The sequence below is a fragment of the Trachypithecus francoisi genome, unplaced genomic scaffold (assembly GCF_009764315.1).
Source record: "Trachypithecus francoisi isolate TF-2019V2 unplaced genomic scaffold, Tfra_2.0 Lachesis_group10, whole genome shotgun sequence".
NCBI lineage: Eukaryota > Metazoa > Chordata > Mammalia > Primates > Cercopithecidae > Trachypithecus > Trachypithecus francoisi.
In genome coordinates this window covers 76584105-76598203 of record NW_022681455.1, presented here as the reverse complement: position 1 = coordinate 76598203, position 14099 = coordinate 76584105, and the positions used below count along the sequence as shown (strand labels likewise).

Sequence of the window (14099 nt, the reverse complement as noted above, 5' to 3'; positions counted from 1 at the left end):
TTTTGAATTTTTTTTTTATAGTTCTGTGTTTATTTGTTTTACTTTGATTTTAGAGGCAGACTTTTGCTCTGTCGCCCAAGCTGGAGTGCAGTGGTGCGATCTCAGCTCATTGCAACCTCTGCCTCCTGGGTGCAAGTGATTCTCATGCCTCAGCCTCCCAAGTACCTACACAACCTCACCCAGCTAATTTTTGTATTTTTAGTAGAGACAGGGTTTCAACATGTTGTCCAGGCTGGTCTTGGATTCCTGGCCTCAAATAATCCTCCCACCTCAGCCTAGTTTTGTGTTTTATATTCTTTTCCCCACTCAGGTAGTTTGAAATGTCATGAGGATAGACACATGTGTGAAGATAGACACATTATTAACAGATGTTATCATCATGGGTTCTAAGAGAATGTTTTATGGAGAGTAGCTTTGCAAAGACCAAAGTCTCTGACAGATCATCAGGCATTAGATTCTCATAGGATGGCAACCTAGATCCCTCACATGGGCGTTTTACATTAGCACTGAGCATCTTTATTATGATAACTTTGGTTGATGTTTTACAGTTTAAAAAACTCTCAGATCATCTAATTCTCACAAATGTCTTATGAAGCAGACAGCTCAGAACCATGGCTCTTAGTTTACAGATGAGGAAAGAGAGGCTCAGATGAAGCTGATTTACCTAAGTTAAAGTGAAAACAAATTAACATTTTTTGAGTGTTCACTAAATGTTGAGGCACTTGATAAGCCCTTTATATTTAGAGTATATAACATGATATTCACTGCATCCTTATGAAATAGGTAACCATTATTATTATTTCCATTTTACAGATGAGGAAACAGATATGTAAAGGTCAAGTAATTTGCCTCAAATTGCATAATCAAGAAGCATAGAGCCCAGCTTAAAACCCAGATAGTCTGGCTCAAAGTGCAGATGATAAACTACTATGCTAAAGAGTAGCATTGGGAGTTCTCCAATGAAGCACACGGTGTTACTTGTATTTGCTACTAATGTCTTCTGTTTTTTTTTTTTTGAGATGGAGTCTCACTCTGTCACTGAGGCTGGAGTGCAGTGGCGCGATCTTGGCTCACTGCAACCTCCGCCTCCCAGGTTCAAGCAATTCTTCTGACTCAGCCTCATGAGTAGCTGGAATTGCAGGTGCACGCCATCACTCCTGGCTAATTTTTTTGTATTTTTAGTAGAGACGGGGTTTCACCATGTTGACCAGGCTGGTCTCAAACTCCTGACCTCGTGATCCACCCACCTCAACCTCCCAAAGTGCTGGGATTACAGGTGTGAGCCACTGCGCCTGGCCAACTACTAACATCTTGTAACTCCTGGTTCAATCCTGCTACTTGAGGCTCCATTTTTTTTTTTTTTTTTGAGATGGAGTCTCACTATGTTGCCCAGGCTGGAGTACCGTGGCATGATCTCGGCTCACTGTGGCCTCCGCCTCCTGGGTTCAAGTGATTCTCCTGCCTCAGCCTCCTGAGTAGCTGGGATTACAGGCATGAGCCACGGTGCCCGCCCTAGGCTGCTAATTTTTTTGTTTGTTTGTTTAACCTGTCTGCAGTTTTGCCTTGACTTAGAATTCATCAGCTGGGGCCCACAGTGATATCATTGCATAGGATTGAAGTTATATCAACTAAATTCAGATAAAAATCTCCTACATTAATTAATTAATTAAACAAATTGTTGAGTACATTTGCTAATTTTGTTAGAGGTGCTCATTGCTTAATAACTACAGGACACATTCTATTGAATATACTGGGAAAAACTTGTATCTTTCTCTGAAGATATATAAAACAATATTAAGAAGCATAAAAAATATCTGTCCATAAAAACATGATTATGGCCAGGTGCAGTGGCTCATGCATGTAATCCTAGCACTTTGGGAGGCCACGGCAGGCGGATCACGAGGTCAGGAGTTCGAGACCAGCCTGGCCAACACGGTGAAACCCCGTCTCTACTAAAAATACAAAAAATAGCCGGGCGTGGTGGCAGGCACCTGTAAGTCCAGCTACTCAGGAGACTGAGGCATGAGAATTGCTTGAACCTGGGAGGCAGAGGTTGTAGTGAGCTGAGATCATGGCACCGCACTCCAGCCTGGGCAACAGAGCAAGACTCCATCTCCGGGAAAAAAAAAAAGTGATTATATGAGTTATTTTTATTTTTATACAGGGTCACCCAAGCTGGCATGCAGTGGCACAATCTCAGTTCACTGCAACCTCAGCCTCCCAGGCTCAGGTGATCCTCCCACCTCAGCCTCCTGAGTAGATGGGTCTACAGGTGCATGTCACCACGCCTGTCTAATTTTTGTATTTTTTGTAGACATGGGGTTTCTCTATGTTGCCCAGGCTGGCCTTGAACTCGTGGGCTCAAGCCATCCACCTGCCTTGGCTTCCCAAAGTGCTGGGATTACAGGTATGAGCCACCCCACCTGGTCTATATGATTTCTTTTTAAATCATTATCTCTTCAAGGAGATAACAATCATCAATAGGTTTTGTATAGATCCAAACCCTCTGTTTGTGGAGTCTCTTAACATACTTTGTAATTGAAAAGAGAATATGAAAATGCCAAACTTTGTAGCTTCAAAGAACAATAACAAAAAGCCTTTGCCTAGAGATCTAGATAGGAAAGTATTCCTGCCAAAATTTTGGGCCTGTGTGCAGGGCTGTGACCCAAGCTAGACACCTAGGGTCAGTCAGCAGAGTTTGGTGCAGAGGGACATTTGTGTGTCTTTTGAATATCACTGACTGCATCTCAAGATCATGTTAGAACAAGTATTGGCTCCTATTTGGGTTTTTGTGTTATCTTGCCTCTTCCCGTCTCCATTATGGATAATTGAGGTTTTAATACATGGTAGTGACATTCTAGCAGATGAAGGAAGGGGGCAGTCCCCAATGGGCAATCTGAACTTCTGCTTCGTATATTTACTCTTGCTGTTTTCCTTCCTCCTCATTTGTAATTCAGGAGGCTCTCTGAGAAGAGACAGCAAAGCTTCTTAGATGGATCGAAAGACCACGAGCTGGGATACCAAGTTCTACGAAAAGGTCAGCTATTGAATTTGCTCTGCTACCTTCAGGCAAATCCTTTGATCATCGGATGCTCTGGTTTCTTCCAGTGCCTGTTAAATGTAAAGAGCATGGGTCTGAGTGTTTTGTGGTTATTATAGAGTATTTTAAATGTATGAGTGATTTATTTTTTCCAGGCCAGCTGCTCCGATATAAAACAAAATCTGCTCCTTTGAGCTGTTAGGCTTCGTGGCAGTCAACTGACCCCAAAATCCTTCTCACTACAGCAGCCATCTACTTGCTTGTTCATCTGAAAACATTTTGCAGTCTCTGAGCTACAGCTATGTGGTCTGACTCCATAGCTGGGGCATACCTTTTTGTCTCCTTTGTCTTCAGAAAGGAAATATGCCATTTTATGCACTCCTGCTGCTTTCACCCCCACTTTAAAAAGATGAAGGCTTCCTTTTGTGACAGAGTTGCTTTGTCTGTTAACACTGATCCTAAGAGACAGGAAGGAGAGGTGACATAGTAAATAAACAGTTATTGGACTTGCTACCGTAGTTCCTTTTTGATGATTTGGGCCAGGACCACTAGAGGTTTGAAGATTTAGTAAGGCTTGGGCTCTTTCGGGTTTTGGCAGGAAGCAATCAGGGAGTATATTGGAGAGAACACAAAATACCGCCCCCCACCCACCCTCTGCCTTTTTGTTTGTTGTTACAGCCTGTTACATTAGGCAACAAGATATCCTTGTTAGCCAAAGGTGCCAAGCTGAGATTCTTAGAAGCTAATAAAAAGAGCTGTTGGGCTGGGTGCATTAGCTCACGCCTGTAATCCCAACACTTTGGGAGGCCGAGGCAGGCGGCTCACGAAGTCAAGAGATGGAGACCATCCTGGCCAACATGGTGAAATCCCGTCTCTACTAAAAACACAACAATTAGCTGGGCCGGGTGGTGAGCACCTGTAGTCCCAGCTACTTGGGAGGCTGAGGCAGAAGAATTGCTTGAACCCGGTAGGCGGAGGTTGCAGTGAGCCGAGATCGTCCCACACTGCACTTCAGCCTGGAGACAGAGTGAGACTCAGTCTCAAGGAGAAAAAAAAAAAAAAAAAAAAAAAAAGCTATTGGGTAACGAATGATTTTGTTCCAGATCTGTGGCTCACCACCCCACTGTTTCATAAATGAAAAACTCTTGATGCGCAACATCCAATTAACCAAAAGGTTTACTTCTTTTGTTTTGAACTTGGACACATTTACATTATTTCTGGTGCAGTTAAAAGCACTTTCCAAACAAACCTAGGAAAGTATTAAAGTTAGGGACCCCCACGAAATATGTTACTCCTTAATTGTGGCGTGGGTATCAGCAGGAAGAGCTGCAGTCACAGGAACACAGTGTACTTAACCCTTCAGTTCTGAAATGTTGCTACGTCTTCTCCTGCTATAGCTGATCAAATAAATATCCGGGTTAAACACTGCTCCCAGAGCTGAGTTCGCTCTAAGTGTTGGGTCCAACTTCCCTGTGTTAATTCAAGGAAACAAGTCAGCCAAGGAGTCTAACTTGAGGTCTTCATTCTTGGGCAGGGCCATCAATACACCTAAAACATTACTTGTGGGTACCCCAGCTGCGGTAACTTCCCTAAAAGGCAGAATTTTCACTCATTCCTTATAGAAACACGTACCCAGCAACTTCTCAGGCTTGGAGCACGGGGCAGGCGGGTCGTCGAGGTGGGAAGGGGAGAGGAAAGGAGGGAGTCTAGCAGGTCGGTTCTAAATGCAAACTGGAAACTACGCATCCGAGCGGGTAACCAGTACTGGCAGCATTCGTCTCCGGGAAGAACCTGTGTGTGTGTCAGGATGCACAAAAGGAATGACCCTTTGCGCCCCCGGAGTTAACTGCACGACCCGGCCAAAGTCCCGCCGTGGAGTGGGATGACGATCGAGAGATAACGACTAAGGCAAGGAAAGACTAGAGGTCCTTCCGGCACCACCTTAGAGGGGCAGGAGGGCTGCAGTTATCGCCTTCGGAAGTGATCTCACCCCTCAAAAAAATTAAAAGCACCTCCGCCATTACCAGAAGCCGAGGCAGGGCCGGGACACGCGAACGCGCCCCGGGCGGATGCGCGCTCCCTTTGTCCCGCCTCCCAGCGGCCCGCTCATTGGACCGAGGGATGGCGGTGGGGGAGAAAGCGCCGCGGCCGCTCTTAAGTGCTCCGGATAGAAACTGGTACAGGGGGCAGTGGCGTTCCGCGGTCGGAAGGGAAGGGGGAGGAGCCGAGGCTGCGCGCCGGCTGCACCTCCCCACCCCCAGCCTCTGCCCTGAAGGGGGCTGGATGGGCAAGTCGGACGCGATGGCTCGAGCTCGGGCGGTGGCGGCTGTGGCCGGAGGCGGCGGTGCCTCCTCCTCCTCGCCCCGGCGCCGGCGGTGATCGGAGCGAGCTGCCGCGGCCCCCGATGAGACTGCTGGCGGGCTGGCTGTGCCTGAGCCTGGCGTCCGTGTGGCTGGCGCAGAGGATGTGGACGCTGCGGAGCCCGCTCACCCGCTCCCTGTACGTGAACATGACGAGCGGCCCGGGCGGGCCGGCGACGGCCGCGGGCGGCAGGAAGGAGAACGACCAGGTACGGGTCGGGGCTGGGGCCGGGGCGGGGGCGTGGCGGCCCGCCTTCCCGCGCAGGGCCCGGCTATTGTGCGGGGCGGTTCGGCGAGGGGGCGGCCCGACCCTTGCCCCTCCGCCTAGGCCTCTCGGAAAGTTTTCCCCGCGCCTTCCCCGCCGGGCGTCGGTTCCGCAAGCCCCGGGCACCCGGGCCAGGCCCCGCGAGCGCCTTTTGTTCCGCGGCGCAGGCGGGGCATGGCCTCCCCTTCCCCCTCCCGGGCCCGATCGCGAGCGCCCCGGAGCCCCGCATTGTTCCTGGGTCCCGGGCGGTGACTGCGGATACCCGGCGGCGGGACTGGGGAACTTTGTGGCCAGAGCGTGACCGGGGGCGCCCGCCTGGCAGCGAGGCCTGAGACTGAAGAGACCCGGCCAGATCCATTAACCCCGAGAAACAAAACGAAAAGCCAGCACCTCTTTTTGTCTCGTTGAATCCCAGAACGTACAAAGGGTCATAAAAGAAATGTAACTGTACATCGCAAGCCATTGAACTCTCCGGGATGATTCGGGTGACATTTCCCCCTAAGCGCTTAAAAAATGGGTTTGACAGGTTGTCGCTCCCATCCTACGGAACCTTCCCCTCCTACCTAGCAGAGATCTCCTTTAAACTTGGATTTACTCAGCCTGCTGGAAAGATTGTGTGTGATGAGGAGGAAGATTATGCAAGTTTTACAGGAAGCGTTTTTAAAACCGAACGGGACGGGAGGGAGTTGTAGTTAGGCATCGTGAGCGTTGCGCTGTGACCTGGTAGGTAGGCTTTTCATTAGCTCAGTTTTGTGCCACTTAAACGTGTACAGGTTAACTGTAGAATTAAGTGAGATATTTCGTATATGACCTTAACATAGTTTGCAGTTAATGTTAAATTAATTGAAAAGAGGCTTTTGAACTCTGCCAAGAGTGTTGTCTTGTCATAGCTAGCATTTATAGTACATTTTGCTTTTCCATAGGGCACTAATTATTCCCTATGTCATCTTGTGTCTCATCATTTTCATATATTTCTCATTTTCCTACGTTACTTTTTTATTATGCCAGGTGTTCAGAGAATTTACACCCAGGTTGATTTCATGTGTTTTAATGAGGGTAGAGAATTGTCTAAGAAGGAGATAGAGCAATTTAGAAAAGTAGCATTTCGTTTTTAGTAATATTTATATTGGGCTTTTTTCCATTTGTAAAGGAATGCTAAATTTCTGTAAATTTTTTTGAAAGCCTCCAGCCATTGCAGTTTGTTAGGTGCAATATCAGTATCATTGATCACTTGTATGATATGGTTAGGAATGTACGTAAGCTTAAATTACAAAACCACATTTATTCCTATGGATTATTTACTTGTACTAGTTCATATAGAGACAACTCAAAGTACTGTACCGTTAATTGTACAGTTATCAGAATGTCACATATGGAACAACGGTGTAGACAATGAATTAGAAATGTCATTTTTAACATTTTTAAGCAGTTGATAGAAATAAGGTGCTGGATAGGAGAAAAAGCGGTTTATCTCCATTGATGTGGGATTATGATTGAGTCTCTTAGCTATTGGTATTTATGGTAACACTTATCATGATTACCCCTCCTGCAGCCACTTGATATGTTTTCATTGCTCATAAAAGAATTGCACTTATCTTAAAAATTGAAACACTATTTCAACACTGATTTGTATGGAGGTGGAATTACAGCTGTAGACATAGCCTCAGAATATCTGCCAGCAGAGGATACTTTTCTAATTGTGTACCTTTTTAAAGCTGAATCTATTAGGTTCTAATGAAAACTAATACTGGTTTCAGGTACATTTATTTCAGATACCATATTTATATTGTGTGTGTGTGCGTGCGTGTGTGTACCCCTTCACTAACAACTGGGCAGATAATTTCTTTAGGGTGAAGACTTAATCTGGTATTTTCTGAATATTTGGAGGAGGGGTCAACTCTTTTCCTTAGAATAATGAATCCAGACATTATTTTGACATGAATACATTCATATTATGAAGATAATAGTCCATGAATAAAGATTAAAATCAACAGAAGAAAGCTGTGTAGAAACCACCATGAGATAAAGTAGGAAACTGTCCTTTCTGCACTGTGGCTGAGTTGATAATTTGTTTTCCACTTAATATTCCAGGATCCTGTGTTTGCCTTATAACTTTGTTGTTTGTGAAGTAACTGTAACTGTTTTTCCTCCTTCAGATTAATAGTTTTATACAAGGTCTTCTAAGTGTTCCATTGGGTGTGTGAGTTCCATAGCCAGCCACATCTGGTTCTTTTGGAGTTGCATAAAAGTAGGGTTGTGGATTTGATTGAACCTTACTTAGCGCAAGTTTTCCTTCTGGTTATTTTATTAGGGAATTATGATGGAGGATTCTGTGGTTAAAAGAGAGATCTTGGGCAATGTTTATTCATTAAAAATTGCTATTTTGTTAGTGTAGTTTGGAGAGGCAAGGCTCCTTTGGGCTAAAGCTGCTCTAAAACTGTAGTAGCAGTGCCATTTTAGTAACTTGGTTTGGTGTGCTAGCTTCAAAACTGGGATTATGTTTCACTTTAGGCAAGCAAGAAGCAGGGTTTCACTTAGAGCAGGAAAGTGGCCCAGAGGCCAGACTGGTCTCACAGACATATTTTTACAGCCTATGAAATAAGAATAGTTTTACATTTTTTAAATGGTTACCAAGAAAATATCAAAATAACATTTTGTAATACATGAAATTTCATTTATGAAATTCAAATTTATTTGTGTCCACAAATAATTTTTTTTTTTTTTTTGAGATGGAGTCTCGCTCTGTCACCCAGGCTGGAGTGCAGTGGCCCAATTTTGGTTCACTGCAACCTCTGCCTCCCAGGTTCAAGTAATTCTCATGTCTCAGCCTCCTGAGTAGCTGGGATTACAGGTGCATGCCACCACACCCAGCTAATTTTTGTATTTTTCAGTAGAGATGGGGTTTCACTGTGTTAGTTAGGCTGATCTTGAACTCCTGCCCTCAAGTAATCCTTCTGCCTGGGCCTCCTAAAGTGCTGGGATTACAGGTGTGAGGTACCACGCCCAGCACACAAATAAAGTTTTATTGAAAGAGAACCACCACATTCATTTACCTGTGGTCGGCAAGCTCCCGGGCTACAACAGCAGCATTTTTGCTACTGTATGGCCTGCAAGCCTAAAACATTTACTGTGTGGCTTCTTACAGAATAAATAATTTTTGCAAGAAATTCCCAGCTTTCTTAACAGCTTTTTTTTTTTTTTTTTTTTTTGGGAGACAGGGTCTCCCTCTGTCACCCAGGCTAGAGTGTAGTGGCACAATCTCGGCTCGCTGCAGCCTCGACCTCCTGGGTTCAAGCGATTCTCATGCCTCAGCCTCCTAGTAGCTGGGATTATAGGCGTGTGCCAGCACACCTGGCTACTTTTCTTGTAGTTTAGTAGAGACAGGGTTTCACCATGTTGGCCAGGCTTGTCTTGAACTCCTGGCCTCAGTGATCCACCCACATCGGCTTCCCACAATGCTGGGATTACAGGAGTGAGCCACTGTACCCAGCCTCCAACAGCATATTCTTTTTTTTTTTTTTTTTTTTTTTGAGACGGAGTCTCGCTCTGTCGCCCGGGCTGGAGTGCAGTGGCCGGATCTCAGCTCACTGCAAGCTCCGCCTCCCGGGTTCACGCCATTCTCCTGCCTCAGCCTCCCGAGTAGCTGGGACTACAGGCGCCCGCCACCTCGCCCGGCTAGTTTTTTGTATTTTTTTAGTAGAGACGGGGTTTCACCGTGTTAGCCAGGATGGTCTCGATCTCCTGACCTCGTGATCCGCCCGTCTCGGCCTTCCAAAGTGCTGGGATTACAGGCTTGAGCCACCGCGCCCGGCCCAACAGCATATTCTTAATCACAGGTTGCAGGGTGGGTAGATTGCCTCACTGGGAAGAAATAGAGGCAGGCAGTGAGAAACTAGTAGATATTGTCACTTTTCAATGTTGGCAGACTCCGAATTTAAAAAGACAACAACAAAAAACTTAGGATCTATTCTTTTTGTTACATTGCACCTAGTGCTTAAAGTTAATGCATCTATTATGGAGCTACTGAAACTATGAAAGGACCCATAGGCCCCAGGTTCTTGGTAATAATAGCCGTTCAATAGCTTCTCAATTGATGGAGTGAAAAAACTGTTTTAGAACTCGCTGAACCAAACCACAACGATTTCTCCAGGTGACATTCTGCAAGGTGTTTTAAAAGCACAGATAACATTCAATATCCAGAATTATTAAGGTGTAACTAAAAATTGCAAGTATGTGTATATGAGTGACTTATTTTTTCACTTTCTTGTATAAGCTCAGAACTGTGCTATGCCACAAGTGATGATGAATTCAAGAAAGAATTAAAATTCTTTTTTTCCCGCAAATGAAAAAATACTTGGACAGCCTAGCCAGAACCAAACACTGTGCTAAAGGACAGAGTGTTTCCTGTCCCTTTACCCCTCATTTACCTTGTGGAGGCAGACTGGAGTCAGGCATGAGTTAACAATGCTTCAAGGATAGTCAGCCAGCTAAGCCGGACAGGCACTGATGGATTGGTGTCCTCCTCTGAACTGCCTTCGAGAGTCTGGAGGCCTTTGCAGCTGAATACCAAAGAGACTTCGGAAAGGATTTCTTTCCTTCCTCATAATCTGTGTTGAAACCCCAACAAGTGTTTGCTTCAATTTCACAGAATGTTAGGACCTCTTTCTTGTGCTGGATATACCAGGAGTCTTTATGTTTCTCTTTGGAGGTGCCCTAGAAGACCCTAATGGCGTCCAGTAAAAAGCTCTGTTGTGTAGACCCTCTGAAGCTTTTTTAAATTTTAGGATTATCCTGTCCTACAGGGAGTGAGTACTTAGTATTTGCAATGAGGATTGTCAGTAATTTGTTATTAAATCAAAGCTGAAGCAATTTAATCTGTTTTAATTGATTCCCCTCATGGATATGAGGGTGCCTATCACTCTACACATTGAAATCTCACATAAAGAGGTTATGGGTTGGGTTTATATTGTTTGTGGGAAAATGGTGAATGGTCTGAATGTTTACTCCTGTGCTGTGCTTAAATGCAAGGTGTCTATGGTGAAATGTCTGGACTGAGTTGATTGCATTGTAAAATCTTAGAATGTGAGTTTTGAATCCTTAGCTGTCAAGGTCTGTTGATGGAGTTGGTCTGGCCAACTCAGAAAGATTCTGTGTTCATAGACCCTGAGCAGTGGAGCTTTTCTGATTGTTTTTGGTAGCACTGAATGCCTGGGGTCTTTGATTACCCGTTTCTTTTGAGAGTGGCTGGATGCCCAGACCTACAGTGTGGTTTTTAGGCATTCCCTTGAACTGCACTTCTCCTCTGAACAGCCCTTGCCTTGGAGAGAAAGGGGAAGGAAATATGAACAGTTACTGGCCTTCTATTGTGTGCCAGGCACTTCAAATATATTATCCCCAGTGGTCCTCATAGAACTCTCGGAGGTTGGTGGTATCATCCGCACTTTACGTATGGGAGAGTGAGGCTGAGAGAGATAAGAGACTTGCTCAATAGCGCAGAGTTAATGGGTGATAGAGTTGGGCTTTGCACCTAGCTTTGTCTGGTTTCAAGGCAACACATTTTCTCCTGCTTTATGATGCCCCTCCTAGTAAACCTTGTGTTGTCTGTGGGGTGGTAAAAATAGGCTTGCCTTCATTTTTTTTTTTTTTTGTTTTTTAGAAACAGGTTCTGGCCCTGTCACCCAGGCTGGAATGTAGTGGCCCGATCATAGCTCACTGCAGCCTCAAACTCCTGGCCTCAGTAGATCCTCCTGCCTTGGTCTCCTGAGTAGCTTCTAAATTTTTTGTAGTGACAGGGTCTTGCCATGTTGTTCGGGCTGCTCTCAAACTCCTGGCCTCAAGCAGTCCTCCTGCCTCAGTCTCCCAAAGTGCTGGGATTACAGGTGTGAGCCACTGCTCCAGGCCTAGGCTTACCTTCTGAATAGGAAACTGCCCTCATTCTATTGAGGACTCTGTGGACACTGAAATTAGGTAGCTGTGTGCACAATGCTAGTTGAAGATTTTGCAGTTTGTGAATTAGATGAGAATAGGACAGCTGCTTGAAGTTCTGGCCTTTATCTGGTTTGTGCATGCTTTTTGTAAGGCTTAAAGTTGAAAAAAGATTCTTACATGTGTTGTCTTTTTTTCCTGACATCAGCCATTCTCTATTTTTCCATCACCAAGTGGGTGTTTAATTGTTCAATCCTGTTCTGACACTAACTGCTTGGAGTTAGAGTCATGCTTTACAGAGTTAAGGGCTCAGTCCCACAAGACTGCCCTCACTTCAGAGGCCAGCTGCAAGTCCTGGGTCCCCAGGCTACCAGTGCTTTTGTCCAACTTGGCTACAAATTTGGGAGTTCCCACAACTCTACCTTCACCCTACCCCACCCCACCCCATAATTTCCTATAACAGAATGACTCACAGAACTTGGGAAAATACTTAGGGGCACAATGGCTCACGCCTGTAATCCCAGCACTTCGAGAGGCTGAGGTGGGTGGATCACAAGGTCAGGAGATCAAGACCATCCTGGCTACCATGGTGAAACCTGGTCTCTACTAAAAATACGGAAAATTAGCTGGGTGCGGTGGCTCACGCCTGTAATCCCAGCACTTGGGGAGGCTAAGGTGGGTGGATCATGAGGTCAGGAGATCAAGACCATCCTGGCTAACACAGTGAAACCTGATCTCTACTAAAAATACAAAAAATTAGCTGGGCGTAGTGGCAGGCACCTGTAGTCCCAGCTACTGGGGAGGCTGAGGCAGGAGAATCACTTGAACCCTGGAGGCGGAGGTCGCAGTGAGCCAAGATCGTGCCGCCGCACTCCAGCCTGAGCGACAGAGCGAGACTCCGTCTCAAAATAATAATTAAAAAAACCCACCTAGGTTTACTGGTTTATTACAAAGGATACAATCGGGGAACAGCCAAGTGGAAGAGGTGCATAGGGTGAGGTGTGGGAGGTGGTGTAGAGTTTCTCTTTCCTCCGATGAGCCACCCAACCATCATATCAATGTATTCAGCAACCCAAAAACTCCCAGGACCCCGTAGTTTAGGGGTGTCATTACATAGGCATGATTGGACTCAGTCTTCAACTCCTTTCCCATCCTTAGAGATTGGAAGGTGGGGCTGAAAGTTTGAACCTTGTACCCACAGCCTGGTCCCCATCCTGAAGCTATTTGGGTCTCCCACCCCTATCAGGAGTCATATTGTTAGCATACAAAAGATATCCTTATCATCTGAGATTCTCCAAGGGTTTTAGGAACTCTATCAGGAACCTGGGACAAAGACCAAATCTGTATTTTTTATTATACCACGTTATCTAAAATCAGTCGGTTTTAAAAATGACTTTCTGACTCTGCTAGTGTGCTTAAATCCTTTGTATTTTGGGAATGTTGTATTTTGGATATGTTATATATCACATGTTTGATTAGTTGATAAACTCCAAAAATAATTTCAGAAAAACTTTTTTTTTTTTTTTTTTTGAGGCGGTGTCTCGCTCTGTCGCCCGGACTGGAGTGCAGTGGCCGGATCTCAGCTCACTGCAAGCTCCGCCTCCCGGGTTCACGCCATTCTCCTGCCTCAGCCTCCCGAGCAGCTGGGACTACAGGCGCCCGCCACCTCGCCCGGCTAGTTTTTTGTATTTTTAGTAGAGACGGGGTTTCACCGTGTTAGCCAGGATGGTCTCGATCTCCTGACCTCGTGATCCGCCCGTCTCGGCCTCCCAAAGTGCTGGGATTACAGGCTTGAGCCACCGCGCCCGGCCCGCCAGGAAATTTTTAACACAATATGACCTAATATTTAATCACTTTGACGAAAACTGTCAGACATGTATTCAGAATGCCTGGCAGCCACCTGATTTGGCTGTTTACTACCTGGCCAATTATTAGTGTCTTTACAGTTGTGTTGCCAGTAGGGAGAATATTGCTGTTTACTGTAATTTTTAGATGTTATGTTTAGTTATCACATCCTGTTCTGTACTTGGCATCAGCAGATGGCTGAATGTAATCATTCTCATTTGATTAGAGTTTGTCATTTAAAAGATTTCCTTGTTTATTTAGATCAAACAACATTTGAGTGAGCTTTAAAGGCAGATGCTAATAAGATGCTTTTTCAGATATGATAGGCTCCAGCCAAGGAGTCCAGCTTCACAGTAGGGCGGGCACGTAGTCCTGTCAGTGTGTGAATTTAACAAGCATAGTACTTTGTTCTTGCCTGTGTACCTTTGTTTCTGTAGTCTTTGAGGAGCACACATTCAAAAGAACTCACCTGCAGCTGGGCGCGGCGTCTCACACCTGTAATCCCAGCACTTTGCGAGCCCGAGGCAGGTGGATCACCTGAGGTCAGGCGATTGAGACCAGCCTGGCCAACATGGTGAAATCCCGTCTCTACTAAAAATACAAAAATTAGCCTGTTGGGGTGGTGGGTGCCTGTAATCCCAGCTGCTTGGGAGGCTGAGGCGAG

The 14099-nt window shown here is 45.6% G+C and overlaps 1 protein-coding gene and 1 long non-coding RNA gene across 4 annotated transcripts in view; one reads left to right on the top strand and one right to left on the bottom strand.

Annotated features, from left to right (window-relative positions):
* Nucleotides 1–2392: 2392 nt before the first annotated feature.
* On the bottom strand, nucleotides 2393–5174 carry LOC117087506. The gene is made up of 3 exons (XR_004438836.1): nucleotides 4673–5174; nucleotides 3372–3498; nucleotides 2393–3111 (listed from the first exon to the last, which is right to left on the bottom strand). It is a non-coding gene; the product is annotated as an uncharacterized LOC117087506 (long non-coding RNA).
* Nucleotides 5175–5191: 17 nt separating this feature from the next.
* METTL9 (methyltransferase like 9) overlaps nucleotides 5192–14099 on the top strand; it is a 52903-nt gene continuing 43995 nt past the window's right edge. For all 3 annotated transcript variants that reach the window (XM_033217762.1, XM_033217761.1, XM_033217763.1), the window contains exon 1: nucleotides 5192–5609. In XM_033217762.1, coding sequence (XP_033073653.1) covers nucleotides 5445–5609 — 165 coding nt within the window. In that variant the 5' untranslated portion in view covers nucleotides 5192–5444. The remainder of the gene's footprint in view (nucleotides 5610–14099) is intronic.